Source organism: Miniopterus schreibersii, assembly GCF_964146895.1.
Source record: "Miniopterus schreibersii genome assembly, chromosome: 14".
NCBI classification, from domain to species: Eukaryota; Metazoa; Chordata; class Mammalia; order Chiroptera; family Miniopteridae; genus Miniopterus; species Miniopterus schreibersii.
In genome coordinates, this window is record NC_138114.1 from 6,935,205 (window position 1) to 6,952,001 (window position 16,797).

Genomic DNA, 16,797 nt, shown 5'->3' on the forward strand with positions numbered 1-16,797 from the left:
AGGTTAAAGATTTATTTTTAAAAGAAACAAGGAATTAATTAGACTTCCACCTTCAACAAAATGAAAAGACAACCCACTGAATTGGACAGCATATTTGCCAATATATCTGGTAAGGGGTTAATATCCAAAATTTATAAAAAAACTTATAAAACTCAACACCAAAAAAACACACCAACAATTAAAAAATGGGCAACGGACCTGAATAGATACTTTTCCAAAGAGGACATACAGCTGGCCGATAAACATATGAAAATATGTACAAAGTCACTATTCATCAGAGATGCAAATTAAAACCACAATGAGATACCACCTCACACCTTTCAGAATGGCTACCATCAACAAATCAACAAATGACTCGTGCTGGCGAGGGTGTGGAGAAAGGGGAACCCTTGTGCACTGTTAATGAGAATGCTGACTGGTGCAGCCACTGTGGAAAGCAGTATGGAGTTACCTCAAAAAATTAAAAATGGAACTGTCTTATGACCCAGCAATTCCACTTCTGGGAATTTATCCATAGAAACCCAGAACACTAATTGGAAAGAATACATGCACCGCTGTGTTCATTGCAGCATTATTTATAATAGCCAAGCTTTAGAAGCAGCCCAAGTGCCCATCAGTAGATGAGCAGATAAAACAGCTATGGTACATTTGCACAGTGGACTACTACTCGCCTGTAAAAGGAAGAAAATTTTACCCTTTGCAACAGCATGGATGGACCTGGAGAACATGATGCTAAGTGAAATAAGCCAGTCAGAGAAAGACAGGTACCATATGATTTTACTCATGTGGAATTTAATGAACAAACTGAATTAAGAAGCATAACAGAGTCAGACTAATAGATAGAGAGCAGGCAGATAGTTCTGGTGGGAGTGGGGGTGGAGTGATTGAGCGGAAAAAAACCCCTCATGGACATAGACAACATTGTGGTGCGGGGGTATAAGGGTATGGGGGGATAAATGGTGATGGAAAAACAAGTTAAATAGAATTCCAGTAAAAATATTGGAGTGATTTAGTACAAAGTTATGAGAAATCATTAATAGTAAGTTAAACATAAATGAAGTATAGCCTGGTAATCTTTTTTTAAACGAAATCTTGAACCAAATCCTTACATATTAAAATAGAAATGTACTTAATTACTTGAGTTTTTTGTTTGTTTGTTTGTTTTTTAAATATATCTTTATTGATTTCAGAGAGAGGAAAGGAGAGGGAGAGAGAGAGACAGAAACATCAATGATGAGAGAGTCATTGATCGAGCCCACAACCTGGGCATGTGCCCCGATCGCCTGGATCCTAGGTGGACGCTCAACCGCTGAGCCACGCCCGGCTGGGCTTGAGTTTATTTTATTAGATCAAATTATTATTAACATTATTCAGAAGTCTGTGGATAAACGATTGAAATTAGGGTTATGCATTTTAAGGTTTATACATTGAGCTCAGTATTGTTTTGCTTTGTTCTTTTTTTTTTTTAAATCCTCACCTGAGGACATGCTTAGAAAGAGAGAGAGAAACATCCTTGTGAGAGAGAAACATTGATTGGCTGCTTCCCACATGCTCCCCCACTGGGGATCAAACTGCAAACCAGGTGCCCTGACCAGGAATCAAACCAGCAACCCTTTGGTGCTCAGGACAACAGTCAGCCAACTGAGCCACTCCTGCCTGGCTGGGGTGTGTGTTTTTTTGTGGTTGATTTTTTGGTGGTTTAATTTTTTATTAGGATACTGGACTAAACTGATCAAGAAACTTCAAAGAGTTTTGTTGAATATCTCAGGAATGCAAGGTTGGATTTAACATTTGAAAATCATTGTACTGTACTGTATCAGAAAAGGAGAGAAGCTATATGATTAGCTCAGTAGATGCAGAAAAGGATTTTGATCAAATTCAACATTCCTTTGTGATTTATAAAAAACAAACAAAAACCTCAATAAACTAGGAATAAAAGGGAACTTCTTTAATCTGATAAATTTTTTAATCAACATTTCCAAAGCTATGGGGATTGAGTGGAGGTGGGCAAAGGGGGCAGAGTAGGGAATGGGGATATCTGTAATAGTGTCAACAATAAAAATGAAGTTTTTAAAAAAATCCAAAGAGAAGGAACTCATGGTTGGGGAAAGTCCAAAGCTAGGGTTATACTTAGTGGTGAAAGTCTCAATATTTCCCACTAAGAAGGAGCAAGACAAGGATGTCCGCTCTCCACTTCTATTCAGCATTGTCTAACCAGGGCTATTAGGCAAGAGAATGAATGGCATCCAGATTTATAAAGGAAGAAATAAAACTATTTACAGGTATCATGATCTTGTGTATAGAAAATCCTAAGGAAACCACAAAAAAACTTAGTTTAATACAATTTCAGCAAATACCATTTCCACATTGAAAGAGAATCTTGTATCTTGAAAGATACAAGATCAGTATACATAATTATTTTTCTATATAATAGCAATGGACTCCATAAAAATGAAAGTGCAAAAACAATTCCATTTACAATAACATCAAAAAGAATAAAATATTTAGGACTAACTTCAATAAAAATGCAAAACTTGCACTCTGAAAACTACAAAAGTTATTGAAAAAACTTAAGACAAATAAATTGGAAGGTATTTCAGTTTCTTGGAAGATTTAATATTGTTGAAATAACAATTTCCAAATCGACCTGCAGATTCAACAGCCCTTATCAAAATCTCAGGCTTTTTTACATAAATTGGCTGATTTTAAAATTCATATGAAAATTCAAAGATACGAAATAGCCAACAATCTTGAAAAGAAGAACAAATTGGAGCACACACACTTCCCAATTCAAAACTTACTCCCAAGCTATAGTAATTAAGACATTGTGGTGCTGGCACATGGTTAGATCTAAATATAGATCAACAAAATAAAATTGAGAGGCCAGAAATAAACTTCACATTTATAGTCAGTAGATTTTCAACAAGGGTTGAAGACAAGTAGGGGAAATTGGTAGTCATATTTTTATAGAAACCAAGAGTTTTCATTTCCTGAATTCCTCCCCCACCCCAAATTAATGTAATTTGACCAGGGTTTCTTCCTTCAAGATCTTTGAAAACTTTTGTTACATGGAACAGTATCCTCACCTGAGGATATGTTCATTGATTTTTAGAGAGAAGGGAAGGGAGAGAGAAACAGGCATGTGAGAGAACATCGATTGGTCCTCTCCTGTATGCACCCCAACTGGCGATCAAACCCACGACCTTTCGGTGTACAGGATGATGCTCCAACCAACTGAGCCACACCAGCCAATGCCTTTTTATTAACTTGAAAACAGTATCTTTTTATTAACTTGAAAAGCCCCAGTGACAAGTAACCATCACATTGTTGTCAAATGACTATGTAAATTGATGTATATTTGCTTTCAATCCTCATGGTATTTTTATTATAGTTGACCCTAACAAAGAGTAAGTTGGTAATGACATACACATGTGCTTACTAATGTTCATCAGAACCATATTTTTAATTTCCTATTTTTAATTAGTGACCCATTTCCACATTGAAAGAGAATTATTTACCTCATCAAATCAAATACTGCACTTCTACAAAGCTCAAACCAGAAGCACAATTTAAAATTATCATTAATTGAAAAGTCAGGAAGCATCCCAAATTTACAAAACTATGTATGATAAATAATCATAGCATGGCATCTATTCAGAGTTTGCTTGTTATTGCCCAACAAACCATTTCTTTGTGATAAGAGTATATGTCCATGCTTATTTGTGCAATTTTTGCTGAGAATGTTTGCACAAGCCAGAAATCAGAAACCAGTGCAGAACTATGGTTTTCCTAATCCGGAATGCATTGACTAAACAAAGGTATTTCACAAAGGGGCGTGTTGCCAAGTATGTGTGTGCTGTCCTTCAGGGTCTTTTTCCAACCATTTTTGTGTGGAAAGCTTGGCAAAAGTGTATTGAACGTGTGCTTCATAAGAGTGTATTGTATTGCACAATTACTCATACTGTGCTCTTGTAGTAGCATTTCTCAACCTCAGGTTCTTGGATAACATCTTCAAGGATTCATACCGAATTTTATTTATGCATTTATTGGAAAGAGGGTCTTTAGCTTTCTAAGATTATCAAAGGAATAATTAATTAATAAGACAAATTTTGCCTTTGCATAACTGACCCAAACTGTTGTGCTTTAATAGTTTCTTTTTTTTTTTTAAAAATGATCAGTTGGTCTTACACATTATAAAGTAGTGTTTGATAAATAGTAGCTATGGAATGAAAGTTAATTTCTCCTTCCAGATTGTTATTCTGTCACCTGTTACTTCTCATAGCTTTCAGTTTACCTTTCTCTAGGGCTGTCTTCCTAAACTTTGTTGCAGTGTTGCTTCAAATTTATTATTACATAAAGCAGATTACATGCAATCTGTAAAATTTACATTGAGAAGCACGGTTCTGAACAAGAATCCCTCTTAAGAACTAATCCCTCCAAAGAACTAATGAGCATAACTGTATATGTTATGTATTCCATTTACTTTGATTAAGGTGTTGATGTTGTTGCAGAAAGTTTTATTTCTGTGTAAGTACAGTTGAGTTTTAGTTAATTTAAGATGTTATTTTCTGTGAAAAACTACTTTAACAAGTTAAAAAAGACTTTGCAAGTACTCTGTCTTGAGGGGAGCTTAGCTTGGTTTTCATTATTACCCTTTTAGGATACAGATGAGTTTATTTTACCAACCGGAGCTAATAAAACCCGGGGCAGATTTGAACTGGCCTTCTTTACCATTGGAGGATGTTGTATGACAGGTGAGTATAATAATTTTTTTTAAATATTCTCAATCTAAGTACTCAAAGATGCTTAAGATCAAAAGCAATTAGAATATTGTTTTACGTTGTTTTAAAAATCATTTACATTTTTCATCATTTTCTATTATATAAAAGATGAAAAAGAATCAGAAGTGTAGTTGTTTTTTAATATAAAGATGTATTATTTGGATGAATTGTTACTATGATTTACTAGGGGCTGCATTTGGGGCAATGAACGGTCTACGGCTAGGATTGAAAGAAACCCAGAACATGGCCTGGTCCAAACCAAGAAACGTACAGTAAGTCTCATATAATCATCTGATGTGGTGATTGAATATTAACCTCTACTCTGTTGGCTTGATGAACAATACCTTGAGATTACAAATGTTGAGAGTATTGATAAGTTTTTGGTCAATTTTTTTTCTTACTCAAAGGAACTAAGGAATTGTGTAACTGACTCGTAAGCTTTTAAAAGGAATGATTTTTTAACCATGTCCCTCAATCAGCTGGTGCTATCCCAGCCTAACTTCTCAGCTGCACCTGTTTCATTCTGCAGGGCTATAAAACCTGCTTTTCAAACTATTGAATCATTAGTACATTATTTGGATTGTTCAGGGGTGTGCAGAACTGTAGGACATGGTAGCAAAGAAATAAAAAGCACATGAGAGTAATTACTAGATCTGCTATTGACTTGAATTTAACTTCACTCTCCATTTCTTAAATGGAAAGCTGCAGAAATTTTAAGTGAAATCCCTAGAATTTAGAGATAGTTCCAAAAGGAATACGACAGTCTTCTAGGAAAATTGATTTGCAGAGAAGGGAAAGTGCAATTTAAAAGGTAAGAAAGTGTATATAGTGTATATCTTCACCCACCTTAGGAAATAAACATTACCAGTCCCTGTTGATATTCCCTTAATATATTGTTTAGTTTTGCATGTTTTTATACTTTATGTGAGTAGAATCACAGCATGCATATATTCTTCAATGGCACATGGTTGTGTTTTAGGACACTTGAAATGCGGTCTTCATTTGGTGTTTAGCTTAGCCAGCAGATGGCAGCAGGTGTCTGCTAGAATTAGACCTTGGGAATCCTGAAGGCATATTCCTGTTACTGTGCGGATCATTGCCCTTGTTTTACTAGCCCAGATTCTTGACTAGTCTTATATTTATATTCTTAATATTTGTCCCTTACTCCAGTAAAGTTTTTACTTTTTATATTGTGGAGAATTTGGAATGTATACAAAAGTAGATAAAATAGTACAGTGAACATCTATGAACCATAACTTATGTTCAACAACTATCAGCCAAAACCAATTGTGTCCTATCTCCTCCCCTTCCATATTATTATGAAACATATCCCCAGTGTTTCATCATTAAATAACAGTTTGGAAGCTCTAGAAAAGATAACCTTTGTTTTTTTAAACAGTAATAATTATTAATTTTTTAGACAATCAGATTAGCTTGCATTTTTAAAAAACCTTATACACCATTTTTTACATAATCATGCTGCTCCTCTTAGATAGGGAGACAGCTTTTTAAAATGGAAAGAAGGTAGGGTTTCGGGCTAGACAGACCTTTGTAGCTTCAAAGGCTTAGTTTTATTACTTACTATTTTGTGATCTTAGGTAAGCTTTCTATACTTTCTGCCTTTAAGGATTGTTGAGAGATGATTAAAGTGAGAAGTAGGTAAAGGCCCAATAAGTGGAGGTATGTTGCCCAGTTGCATCCCAAAGAATTTTACCAGTTTGCAGTACTATCAGCAATATAGTACTGTGAAAATTAATAGTTTTAAAAGCTTGTGACAGCCCTCGCTGGTGTGGCTCAGTTGGTTGAGCGTTGTCCCATGCACGGAAAGGTCACCAGTTCATTTCCTGGTCAGGGCACATACCCAGGTTGCAGGTTTGATCCCTGGTCGGGTGAGTAATGGGGACAACCAATTGATGTTTCTATCTTGCATTGATGTTTCTATCTCTCTCCCCTTCTCCTTTCCTCTCTCTCTAAAAATCAATTAAAAAAAAGAGTGGCTCTTTTTCACAGAATTTAAAAAAAACCACAAAAACACTTGTGACAAATGTAAAAATAATATGCTAAACTTTAAATATACTAGTAAATAATTAAAACAATATACTTCTCCATAAACAACCTTTTATAAGTAATACAAATTTTTATTATTAAGCATTAATTTAAATGAGTTCTTTGTTTGTTACTGTAATTCTATAATCTCCAGCAGTAGTCAGCTGTCCGGACAGAACCGTTCCTGTGATGGTGTTACACTGCTGGGAGAGGAATGTCCTGCCTTCTTCCTCCAGTTGCCTCTGTCACTGTTCTGGCGGCATCAGGCACTGGTGCAAGGCAGAACTGTGCTCCCTTGAGAGTGTGCTAAGCGCCCACTTTGGCTGCTTAGTTCTAGTGTGGGAGCAGACACAGTGCTTTCTCCATGTGTCCTGGTTTGCTTTTTCCTTCTCTTCGAGTACGTATTTATTTTTAATTCTGCTTTATATTCTATAATATTCCATGCTTTGATTCTACTTAATATTCTCAATATATATACACTGCCCCCCACCAAAAAAACCACTTAATTGTAAGCTAGTTTGTTCATTATCATAGCCTTTTTAAAATACAGATAAGTTCCTTTAAACTTCTTATAAAATATATTTCAGGCTGTCATCCAAAGCCTTTATGTGTTTGATATATATTTAGTAACTCTATATATTTAATAAGACATTTACTTGTTTCTCAAAAAGGTTGGTGTTTTTAGCCTACCTTCATTTATATTTCTATAAAGTAAAAGCCATTCTTAATTGAATTCTAAAGCGGTGTTAAGTTTTTTAATGAAGAAAACTGGGAATTGGGTTTATACTTTTAAAATAACTGCAATTATGGGTTTTCCCATTACTAGAGAAATAATGATTCTAAGTACAGATTCTTTGTCTTTCTGCCCTTGTAGGATTTTGAACATGGTGACTAGGCAAGGGGCACTTTGGGCTAATACTCTAGGTTCTCTAGGTAAGTAGAGATTTCACTTGATAATTAATTATTAATGCAAAGAAAGAATGTACACATATCCTGAACAGTTTGATCAATTAAAATTTTTAGTATCCTAGGAAATGACTGGGAGCAACATAAAATAATCCCAAGGTGCTAACTTGTATACCATTTCTGAATGTTTTAAATCTTTTAAGACTAAACACTCTCCTATCCAAGCATACCACCAAATAAAATCATGTTTTAACTAAATGAAATCCAAATAATTTAGGTCCAAGGCAAATGGCTTTGTATGTTAGGAAAGGTTCAAGGTGCTGTAATTAGATATGATAGTTTCATCCAGTCCTCCTGCTCTGGTTGCCTAAGGCTGGTCCAACATTCTGTTTAGCTGAGTAGTTTTCCCAGACTTAATTGCCAGAGTTGCAGTAGGGCCTTTAGATAATGAAAACATTTGCAGTTCTAACAAGGGGTAGTTTTATAGTACTTAGGACCCCCTGCATTCCTACTATATTGTTTACGAGTGATTGACTCTTTATTCATGACTTAAAATAAACCTCTTGGTGGCACTTATGCCCTAACATCCAAGGTTTTCTTTATAACTTAGGTAAAAGGCTGAAAATCTTTTAAATGTGACAGATAGAGTAGGAAAAACATAGGTATCTCATGAAGGGTAGAAAAGGCCTTTGACACAGTGAGAACCCAGCCTTCTCATAAAATCTGTAAGTGGTACATCTTCACACTATAAAGTCAGACTTGTATTTGGGGTCCTAGTAAACAGCTGCTGCCATATTTTGCTCATGTCCTCATTGCCCCCACCCCCATACACAGTCCCCTGCCTTTGCGCTGTTTGATTGATTGTATATGTACTCAGCCATTCTGTTCTAACCAGGACTTTCTTAGTTTTAGCACCAAAGGTCCCATGTACCAGGAAATTCTCAGTCTTGGGCAGATGGGGATGGCCAGTCACCCTGTGTTCCCTTTTAATATGATCAATCACAGTGTTCTGCTCAAGTTTAGTTTCAGATAAATAAGTTGAAACAGGAAGAGCCTTTATAAAACTATAAAAACATCACAACAAAGGAGTTATAAAGCTGATCTTGGTATAGTAATGTTGACGGGTCAAATGTGGCAATTTTGAGAATGGGTAAGGAAAGGGGTTAATGTGATTTTCAACTGATTTACCACAAGAATTTTCAAAACATGCAATATCTGAGTATTTGGTCAGGGGCACTGACCTCTGTTCCCGTAGACTGTCAATTTAAAAAAAAAATGACAACAGCCAACAACAATAGCCGTCTGGTATGAATAAATCAAAATCATACCTATTTTTTTGGTCAGATTGGTAAAAAATATATTTTTTTGGTGTGCCAGAGAATTTCAGTAATTATATGCCGTAAGATGAAAATGGTTGGAAATCACTGGATTAATGCATTCATGGCTAATAGGAATCTTTACAAGCACAGGGAGTAGATCCTGTTAAAACTAAATTGTGCTAGTTTTATAGTTTTTACATGTGCAGGAAACAAACTTCACCTTTTTTCAAGTTTTATTTTTTTTATAATAGAAATACATGTGTTTTTGTTTCTAAATCCAAAGTATAGCTACTATAAATAAAAATACAAGTGAAAACTAAAGATGTTATTCATGGGACTCCCCAGTGGTATTTTCCATAAATAGCTTCTATTAATATTTCTTATGAATCTTTTCAAACATCTTTGCACATCCAGAGTCGTATTCACGTGCCTGCATTACGTATTAGTGAATGCAGCTCATCCTCCTTTCTGTTTTTAAGTGAGTATATAGAGTATCCATCGTATGGAAAAGCCCTTTCTGCATCAGTCTCTTCCTGATCAGCATTTTACTTGTTCCCAGGCTTTTGCTATTACAAACAGTGTTCAAGTGATCACTTTTTATGTACTTTTGAATACTTACAGAATGATGTATGTAGGATACATTTATCTAAATATCGATTTTATACTGATTTTTAATCACTTTTTTATTACTGATCAGTTTTGTTTCTCCTGTAGCTTTGCTTTATAGTGCATTTGGTGTCATCATTGAGAAGACACGAGGTGCAGAAGATGACCTCAATACAATAGCAGCTGGAACTATGACGGGCATGTTGTATAAATGTACAGGTAGGAAATTTTGAATAGAGAACTGTCTCTTAATACACTTGAAGTATGTTTTTTATTCATAGTTTTCAAAGGAAACTTTATATATATATATTCCTTCTCCCCCCCCCCCCCCCCCCAGTATAATCTAGTGTTCTAAGAAACCTGGTGATTGTTTTGTGTGTTTTTTGTTTTTAGTTTTGGTAAAATACATATAAAATTAACCATCTGAACCATATTATAAATCTACAATTCAGTAATGTTAAGTATATTTACATTGTTGTGCAACCAATCTCCAGAACTTTTCTTCATTTTGCAAAACTGAAACTCTAGTCATTAAACAACCCCATTTCTCCCTTCAGCCCCTGAAAACTACCTTTTTTCTTTCTATCTATGAAATTGACTACTTTAGCTACCTCATGTAAGTGGAATCATACAGTATTTGTCATTTTGTGACTGGCTTATTTCATTTACTTTAATATCCTCAAGGTTCATCCATGTTGTAGTATGTGTCACAATTATTTTCCATTCTAAGGCTGACTGGTACTCCATTGTACATATAGATCACATTTTATTTATCCATTCATCTCTCAATAGACACTTGGTTGCTTCCAACTTTGGCTACCTTGAATAATACTGTTATGAATGAACATCGGATAAACTAAATACCATTCAACTTTGAAAAGATAAAGTCCTAAGAGTTGAACCAAAATGGTATGGGTGAAGATCAAATGTCAAATTCTCCTCTAAAATGGAAAAATGATTAACATTCACTCAATTATGATTATAGTCTCAGTAATGAACACGTAATAATTTGTTTCATTCAAAACTCTGTGAAGTGGTAATCACACCCCAGCTTTATAATGAGCATATTGAAAGGACCGTTTTCAATATGTCCTGTATAAGCAGTCACAGCCCCAAGTTTTTCATCATCTCATTTTTAAATGGTTTAATTAAACTGCATAAGTTCTATACTCCTGCCTCTGAAAAGCGCTGTTACTTGTTGATTGCTTTATTATGTATTAGACACTTGATTAACTCAGTAATTCTGTTTATTAGGAATTCCTCCATCACATATATTAGGTAGTATTTTTGCTCATTTTTTCCTAGAAAGAAATGAGAGAAGTCTCACATGATTATAAAGTCCCAAGTTTTCCTAACATATCTTAGAGTAAGAGGCTTTTCTATATTGAAAAATAGATTAGATTTGGAATTTTATTTCTAAGAGCCCACAAAACTTCTTGCAGTACATATGGTGTGTTTACACACAGAGTTTCCAGGTAGAATATGCCCATGAAATGTTGCCTTGGCATAGAAAAATCTTATTAAAAACCTAATAATGGTATGAAATTAGAAATCAGCTACAATAAAAACACTAAAAAACAGTCAAACACATGGAGGCTAAATAGCATGTTATTAATGAACGAGTTACCAAAGAGATCAAGAAAGAAATCAGAAACTTCCTGGAAACAAATGAAAATGAACACACAACTCCAAATCTATGGGACACAATGAAAGCAGTCCTGAGAGGGAAGTTCATAGCACTACAGACCTACCTCAGAAAACAAGAGAAACTTCTGGGCTCTCTAACCCTACAGCTTAAAAACTTAGAACAACAAGAAAAGTCCAGAGAGTAGAAGGAAGGAAATAATACAGATCAGAGCAGAAATAAATGACATAGGGACTAAAAAAACAAAAACAAAAGATCAGTGAAACCAAGAGCTGGTTCTTTGAAAAGATAAACAAATTGATGAACCTTTAGCCAGACTCATCAAGAAACAAAGAGAAAGGGCCCAAATAAAATCAGAAACGAAAGAGGTGAAATAACTTACCCAACAGAAATACAAAGGATTGTAAGAAAATACTATGAACAACTATATGCCACCAAGCTGGACAACCTGGATGAAATGGATACATTCCTAGAAAAATACAACCTTCCAAAACTCAATTAAGAAGAATTAGAAAGCCTGAATAGGCTGATAACTGCTGATGAAGTTGAAGCAGTAATCAAAGGGCTCCCAGCACACAAAAGCCCTGACCCAGATGGCTTCACAGGGGAGTTTTACCAAACATTGAAAGAAGAACTAAGACCTATCCTCCTCAAACTATTTCAAAAAATCCAAGAGGAAGGAACACTTCCAAGTTCTTTTTACGAGACCAGCATTAGCCTAATTCCAAAACCAGATAAAGACCCTACAAAGAAAGAGAATTATAGGCCAATATCCCTGATGAACATAGATGCTAAAATCCTCAACCAAATATTAGCAAATAGGACCCAGCAGTATATTAAAAAGATTTTACATCATGACCAAGTGGAATTTATTCCAGGGATGCAAGGCTGGTACAATATTCGCAAATCAGTAAACGTGATACATCACATAAACAGTTGAAAGACAGAAATCACATGATCATATCAATAGATGCAGAAAAGGCATTGCATTAAATCCTATACCCATTTTTTGATTAAAAACTCTCAGCAAAGTGGGAATAGAGGAAACATACCTCAACATAGTAAAGGCCATATATGACAAACCCACAGCCAACATCATACTCAATGGGCAAAAACTAAAACCATTTGCCATAAGAACAGGAACAAGACAGGTGTATCCACTTTCACCACTTTTATTCAACATAGTACTGGAAGTCCTAGCCACAGTGATCAGAAAAAAAGAAAACATAAAAGGCATCCAAATTGGAAATGAGGAAATAAAACTGTCATTATTTTCAGATTGATATTGTAGATAGAAAATCCGAAAGACTCTACCAAAAAACTACTAGATTTAATAAATGAATTCAGCAAGGTAGCAGGATACAAAATTAACATCCAGAAATCGATGGCATTTTCATACAGTAATAATGTATTCTCAGAAAGAGAAACTAAAAAACAAAATCCTATTTACCATTGGACCTAAAAAAATAAGATACCTAGAAGTAAACTTAAACAAAGATGTAAAAGACCTGTACTCGGAAAACTACAGGACACTGAAAAAAGAAATAGAGGAAGATATAAACAAATGGAAGAATATACCATGTTCATGGGTTGGAAGAATTAACATCATTGAAATTTCCACACTACCCAAAGCAATCTATAGATTCAATGCAATCCCTATTAAAATACCAATGGTATATTTCACAGATCTAGAACAAACACTTTGAAAATTTATATGGAACCAAAAAGTACCCCGAATAGCCACGGCAATCATGAGAAAGAAGAACACAGTTGAAGGGATCACAATACCAAAAATATCAAATTATGCTACAAAGCCACTGTAATCAAAATAGCCTGGTACTGCCATAAGAACAGACATAAAGATCCATGGAACAACAGAGAACCCAGAAATTGATTCATTGCCATTATGGTCAATTAATATTTGATAAAGGAGGCAAGAGCATACAATGGAGTAAAGACAGTCTCTTCAATAAATGGTGGTGGGAAAATTGGACAGGTACATGCAAAAAAATGAAACTAGACCACCAACTTATACCATACACAAAATTAAGCTCAAAATGGATGAAAGACTTAAGTGTAAGACATGAAACCATAAAAATCCTAGAAGAAAACAGGCAGCAAAATCCCAGGTGTGTCTCGTAGCAGTATGTTTCTTGATAAATCTCCTAGGTCAAGAGAAACAAAGGAGAAAATAAATCAATGGGACTGCATCAAAATAAAAACTGCACAGCCAAAGAAACCATCAACAAAACAAAAAGGGAGCCCACTGTGTGGGAGAACATATTTGCCAATGACACATCTGATAAAGGGTTAATATCCGAAATATATAAGGAACTCGTACAACTTAACAAAAGGAAGACAATCCAATTTAAAAAATGGGCAAAGGACCTAAATAGACACTTCTCCAAAGAGGACATACAGATGGCCAAGAGACATACGAAAAAATGCTCAAAGTCACTAATCATCAGAGATGCAAATTAAAACCACAATGAGGTGTCACTTCACACCTGTCAGAATGGCTCCATCAATAAATCAACAAATGACAAGTGCTGGTGAGGGTGTGGAGAAAAGGGAACCCTCATCCACTGCTGGTGGGAATGCAGACTGGTGCAGCCACTGTGGAAAGCAGTATGGAGGTTCCTTAAAAAATGAAAAATTGAACTGCCATTTGACCAATGATCCCACTTCTAGGAATAAATCCTAAGAAAACCGAAACACCAATCACAAAGAACTTTATGCACCCCTGTGTTCATAGCAGCACCATTTACAATAGCTAAGATCTGGAAACAGCCCAAGTGCCCATCAGTAGATGAGTGGATAAAAAAGATGTGGGATATTCACACACATGGAGTACTATGCAGCTGTAAAAAGAAGGATCTCTTATCCTTTGGGACAGCATGGATGGACCTGGAGAGTATTATGCTAAGTGAAATAAGCCAGTCGGAGAAAGACAAGCACCACATGATCTCACTTACATGTTTAATAAACAAAATAAACTGATCAACAAAGTGGATCCAGAGACGTAGAAGTATGGAACAGACTGAGGGATCTCAGAGGGAAGGTGGGGGAGTGGGTGGGGAGAGATTAATCAAAGAACCTATATGTTTTGTTTATAAGCATAACCCATGGACACAGACATTGGTATGGGGAAGGCCTGGGGGTGGGGTGGAGGGGATTAAAAAGTAAAAAATAAACATGGGAGGGATTTAACAGGTAGGATATTCGTAACAACTAAAATTATTTTAAAATTAAAATTGACTTGTTCTACTTACAAGGAAGCCTTTCTGTTATTGCTATGGAAAATACATTAGGTTAGTTGGTTAAAAAAAAAAAAAAAACTAAAAATACTTTCACATTGAAAATCTGTAGGGTCAGACGAAAGAATTTTAAATTTTATTTGGCAGCACAAAAGTGGCACTCAGCCAGCAAGGGTTTTAATTTTTTTTTTTTTTTTAATCCTCACACAAGGATATTTTTTTCCATTGCTTTTCAGAGAGCGTGGAAGGGAGAGAGAAAAAAACATCAATTGGTTCCCCTCCCACACGTCCCAACCAGTGCCAGGGATCTAGCTTGCAACTGAGGTACATGCTCTTCGCCAGAATCAAACCCTGGACTCTTTAGTCTGTGGGCCAAGGTTCTAACCACTGAGCCAAACCAGCTAGGGCAGCCAGCAAGGGTTTTTAAATCACAGATTATATCATTAAAAAATATATATATATATATGGAAATTTCACAAAAATCTGGGATTCCAGCTACTTTTGAATAAATGGAAAACACCAAGCTCACACTGTATGGTAGCAAATGGCTGGAACAGAGTGAGGAGCTGCTTCTACCCCAGTGGGTGGGCATTGAAACTCCAGCTGAGTTCCCACCATTCCGTTTTCCTACTTAGAGTAAGCCATTATGGCATTTCCTGTGTTAGGGGCAGTTCAGAATATAAGAATGCAAATTATCTAATTTAAGGCATGCATATTTAAGAAATAAAAAGGGAAAGGCTGAATACTTTATATTATCAAAAGAAATGAGAGCCTTGTTTTCTGTGTCAAGGACTTCCTTGCAGTAAGTAATAGCTTGGGACAGCTTCAACTGTTTCAAATTATAGAATAGAAAGCCCTTGGCTCAGAAGAGAAAAAGCAAAAAAGATTATCCATTGCCCAGCTCTGGCGTAGCTCAGCTGTTGAGCATCGACCTAGGATCCAGGAGATCATGGTTCGATTCCCGGTCAGGGCACATGCATGGGTTTCGGGCTCGATCCCCAGTAGGGAGCTTGTAAGAGGCAGCCAATCAATGACTGTCATCATTGATGTTTGTCTCTCTTTCTCTCTCACTTCCTCTCTCTGAAATCAGTAAAGACATATTCTTTTTAAAAGGTATCTATACCAAAAAAATCATTATCCATTAATTCTATCAGGTGATGTGTTGGCTGTAGTTCCCTTTCATTTGTGGAGCATAGAGAAAATAAATGATCCGCTGAACCAGAATTCCAGCATTACTGTCCAGTTCCTGGCTCAGCACATCACACCACTCTAACAAAGGCAGATCAGTGTCTCTTACTGATTTTGTGTGGCAGGCATACACAGGTAACGTCTACTTTCAGATTTGGAAAAGAGTTTGGGCACTCTTAGTCTAGAGCCAGCATAAACTGTTAGGGGAAGAATTTTACATTTAGGGAATGGCTAATTCCTGCTTACCTAAAATATTTCCAATCCCCAGTATACTCTTCAAAAGTAGAAATTCTTGCCCGACTGGGCATAGCTCAGCGGTTGAGCATCGACCTAGGATCCAGGCGATCAGGGTTCGATTCCCGGTCAGGGCACATGCCCGGGCTGCTGGCTCGATCAATGACTCTCTCATCATTGATGTTTCTATCTCTCTCTCTCCCTCTCCTTTCCTCTCTCTGAAATCAATAAAGATATATTTAAAAACACAATTCTCAAAGTCATTAATTCAGCCATCCTTTAAAAAAAAAAAAAAGTAGAAATTCTTTTTAAAAAAGGAGTTTAGAATGAAAGCAGTATGATTCAATGTAGCCACTTTAGTACAAAAGTAGTAGTGCTTTTGCAGCTTCTTAGTAGAAAGAAAAATTATGAGGAAAAATACTGTATGAGAAAATGTGTTATCAGACCAGAAAGAGGCTAATTTTTTTCAATCCTCACCCAAGGATATGTTTATTGATTTTAGAGAGAAAGGAAAGGAGAAAGAAACATCTATTGGTTGCCTCCCATACCTGTCCCTACTGGAGTTCCAACCCGCAGCCTTTTGGGGTATGGGATGAAGCTCTAACCAACTGAGCCACCTGGCAGGGGTGAGACACTAATTTTTAAAGGAATAATTCTGATGATATGATTTTATTTTACTTTTTGTTAATCCTCACCCAAGGATATTTTTTTCCATTGATTTTTAGAGCAGAAGGGGGGGGGGGAGACATTGATTGGTTGCCTCCCCCACATGCCCTGACCAGGGCCAGGGATCAAACCTGCAACCCTTTGGAGCA

General features: G+C 36.0%; 1 protein-coding gene across 1 annotated transcript in view; it reads left to right on the plus strand.

Moving 5' to 3' along the window:
- Positions 1–16,797, plus strand: part of LOC308567192 (mitochondrial import inner membrane translocase subunit Tim23) — a 32,939-nt gene that overhangs the window by 8,704 nt on the left and 7,438 nt on the right. Inside the window, exons 3-6 of the mRNA XM_081158523.1 lie at positions 4,661–4,754; positions 4,969–5,053; positions 7,702–7,760; positions 9,767–9,877. Of these exons, the coding sequence (XP_081014649.1) occupies positions 4,661–4,754; positions 4,969–5,053; positions 7,702–7,760; positions 9,767–9,877 (349 nt within the window). The remainder of the gene's footprint in view (positions 1–4,660; positions 4,755–4,968; positions 5,054–7,701; positions 7,761–9,766; positions 9,878–16,797) is intronic.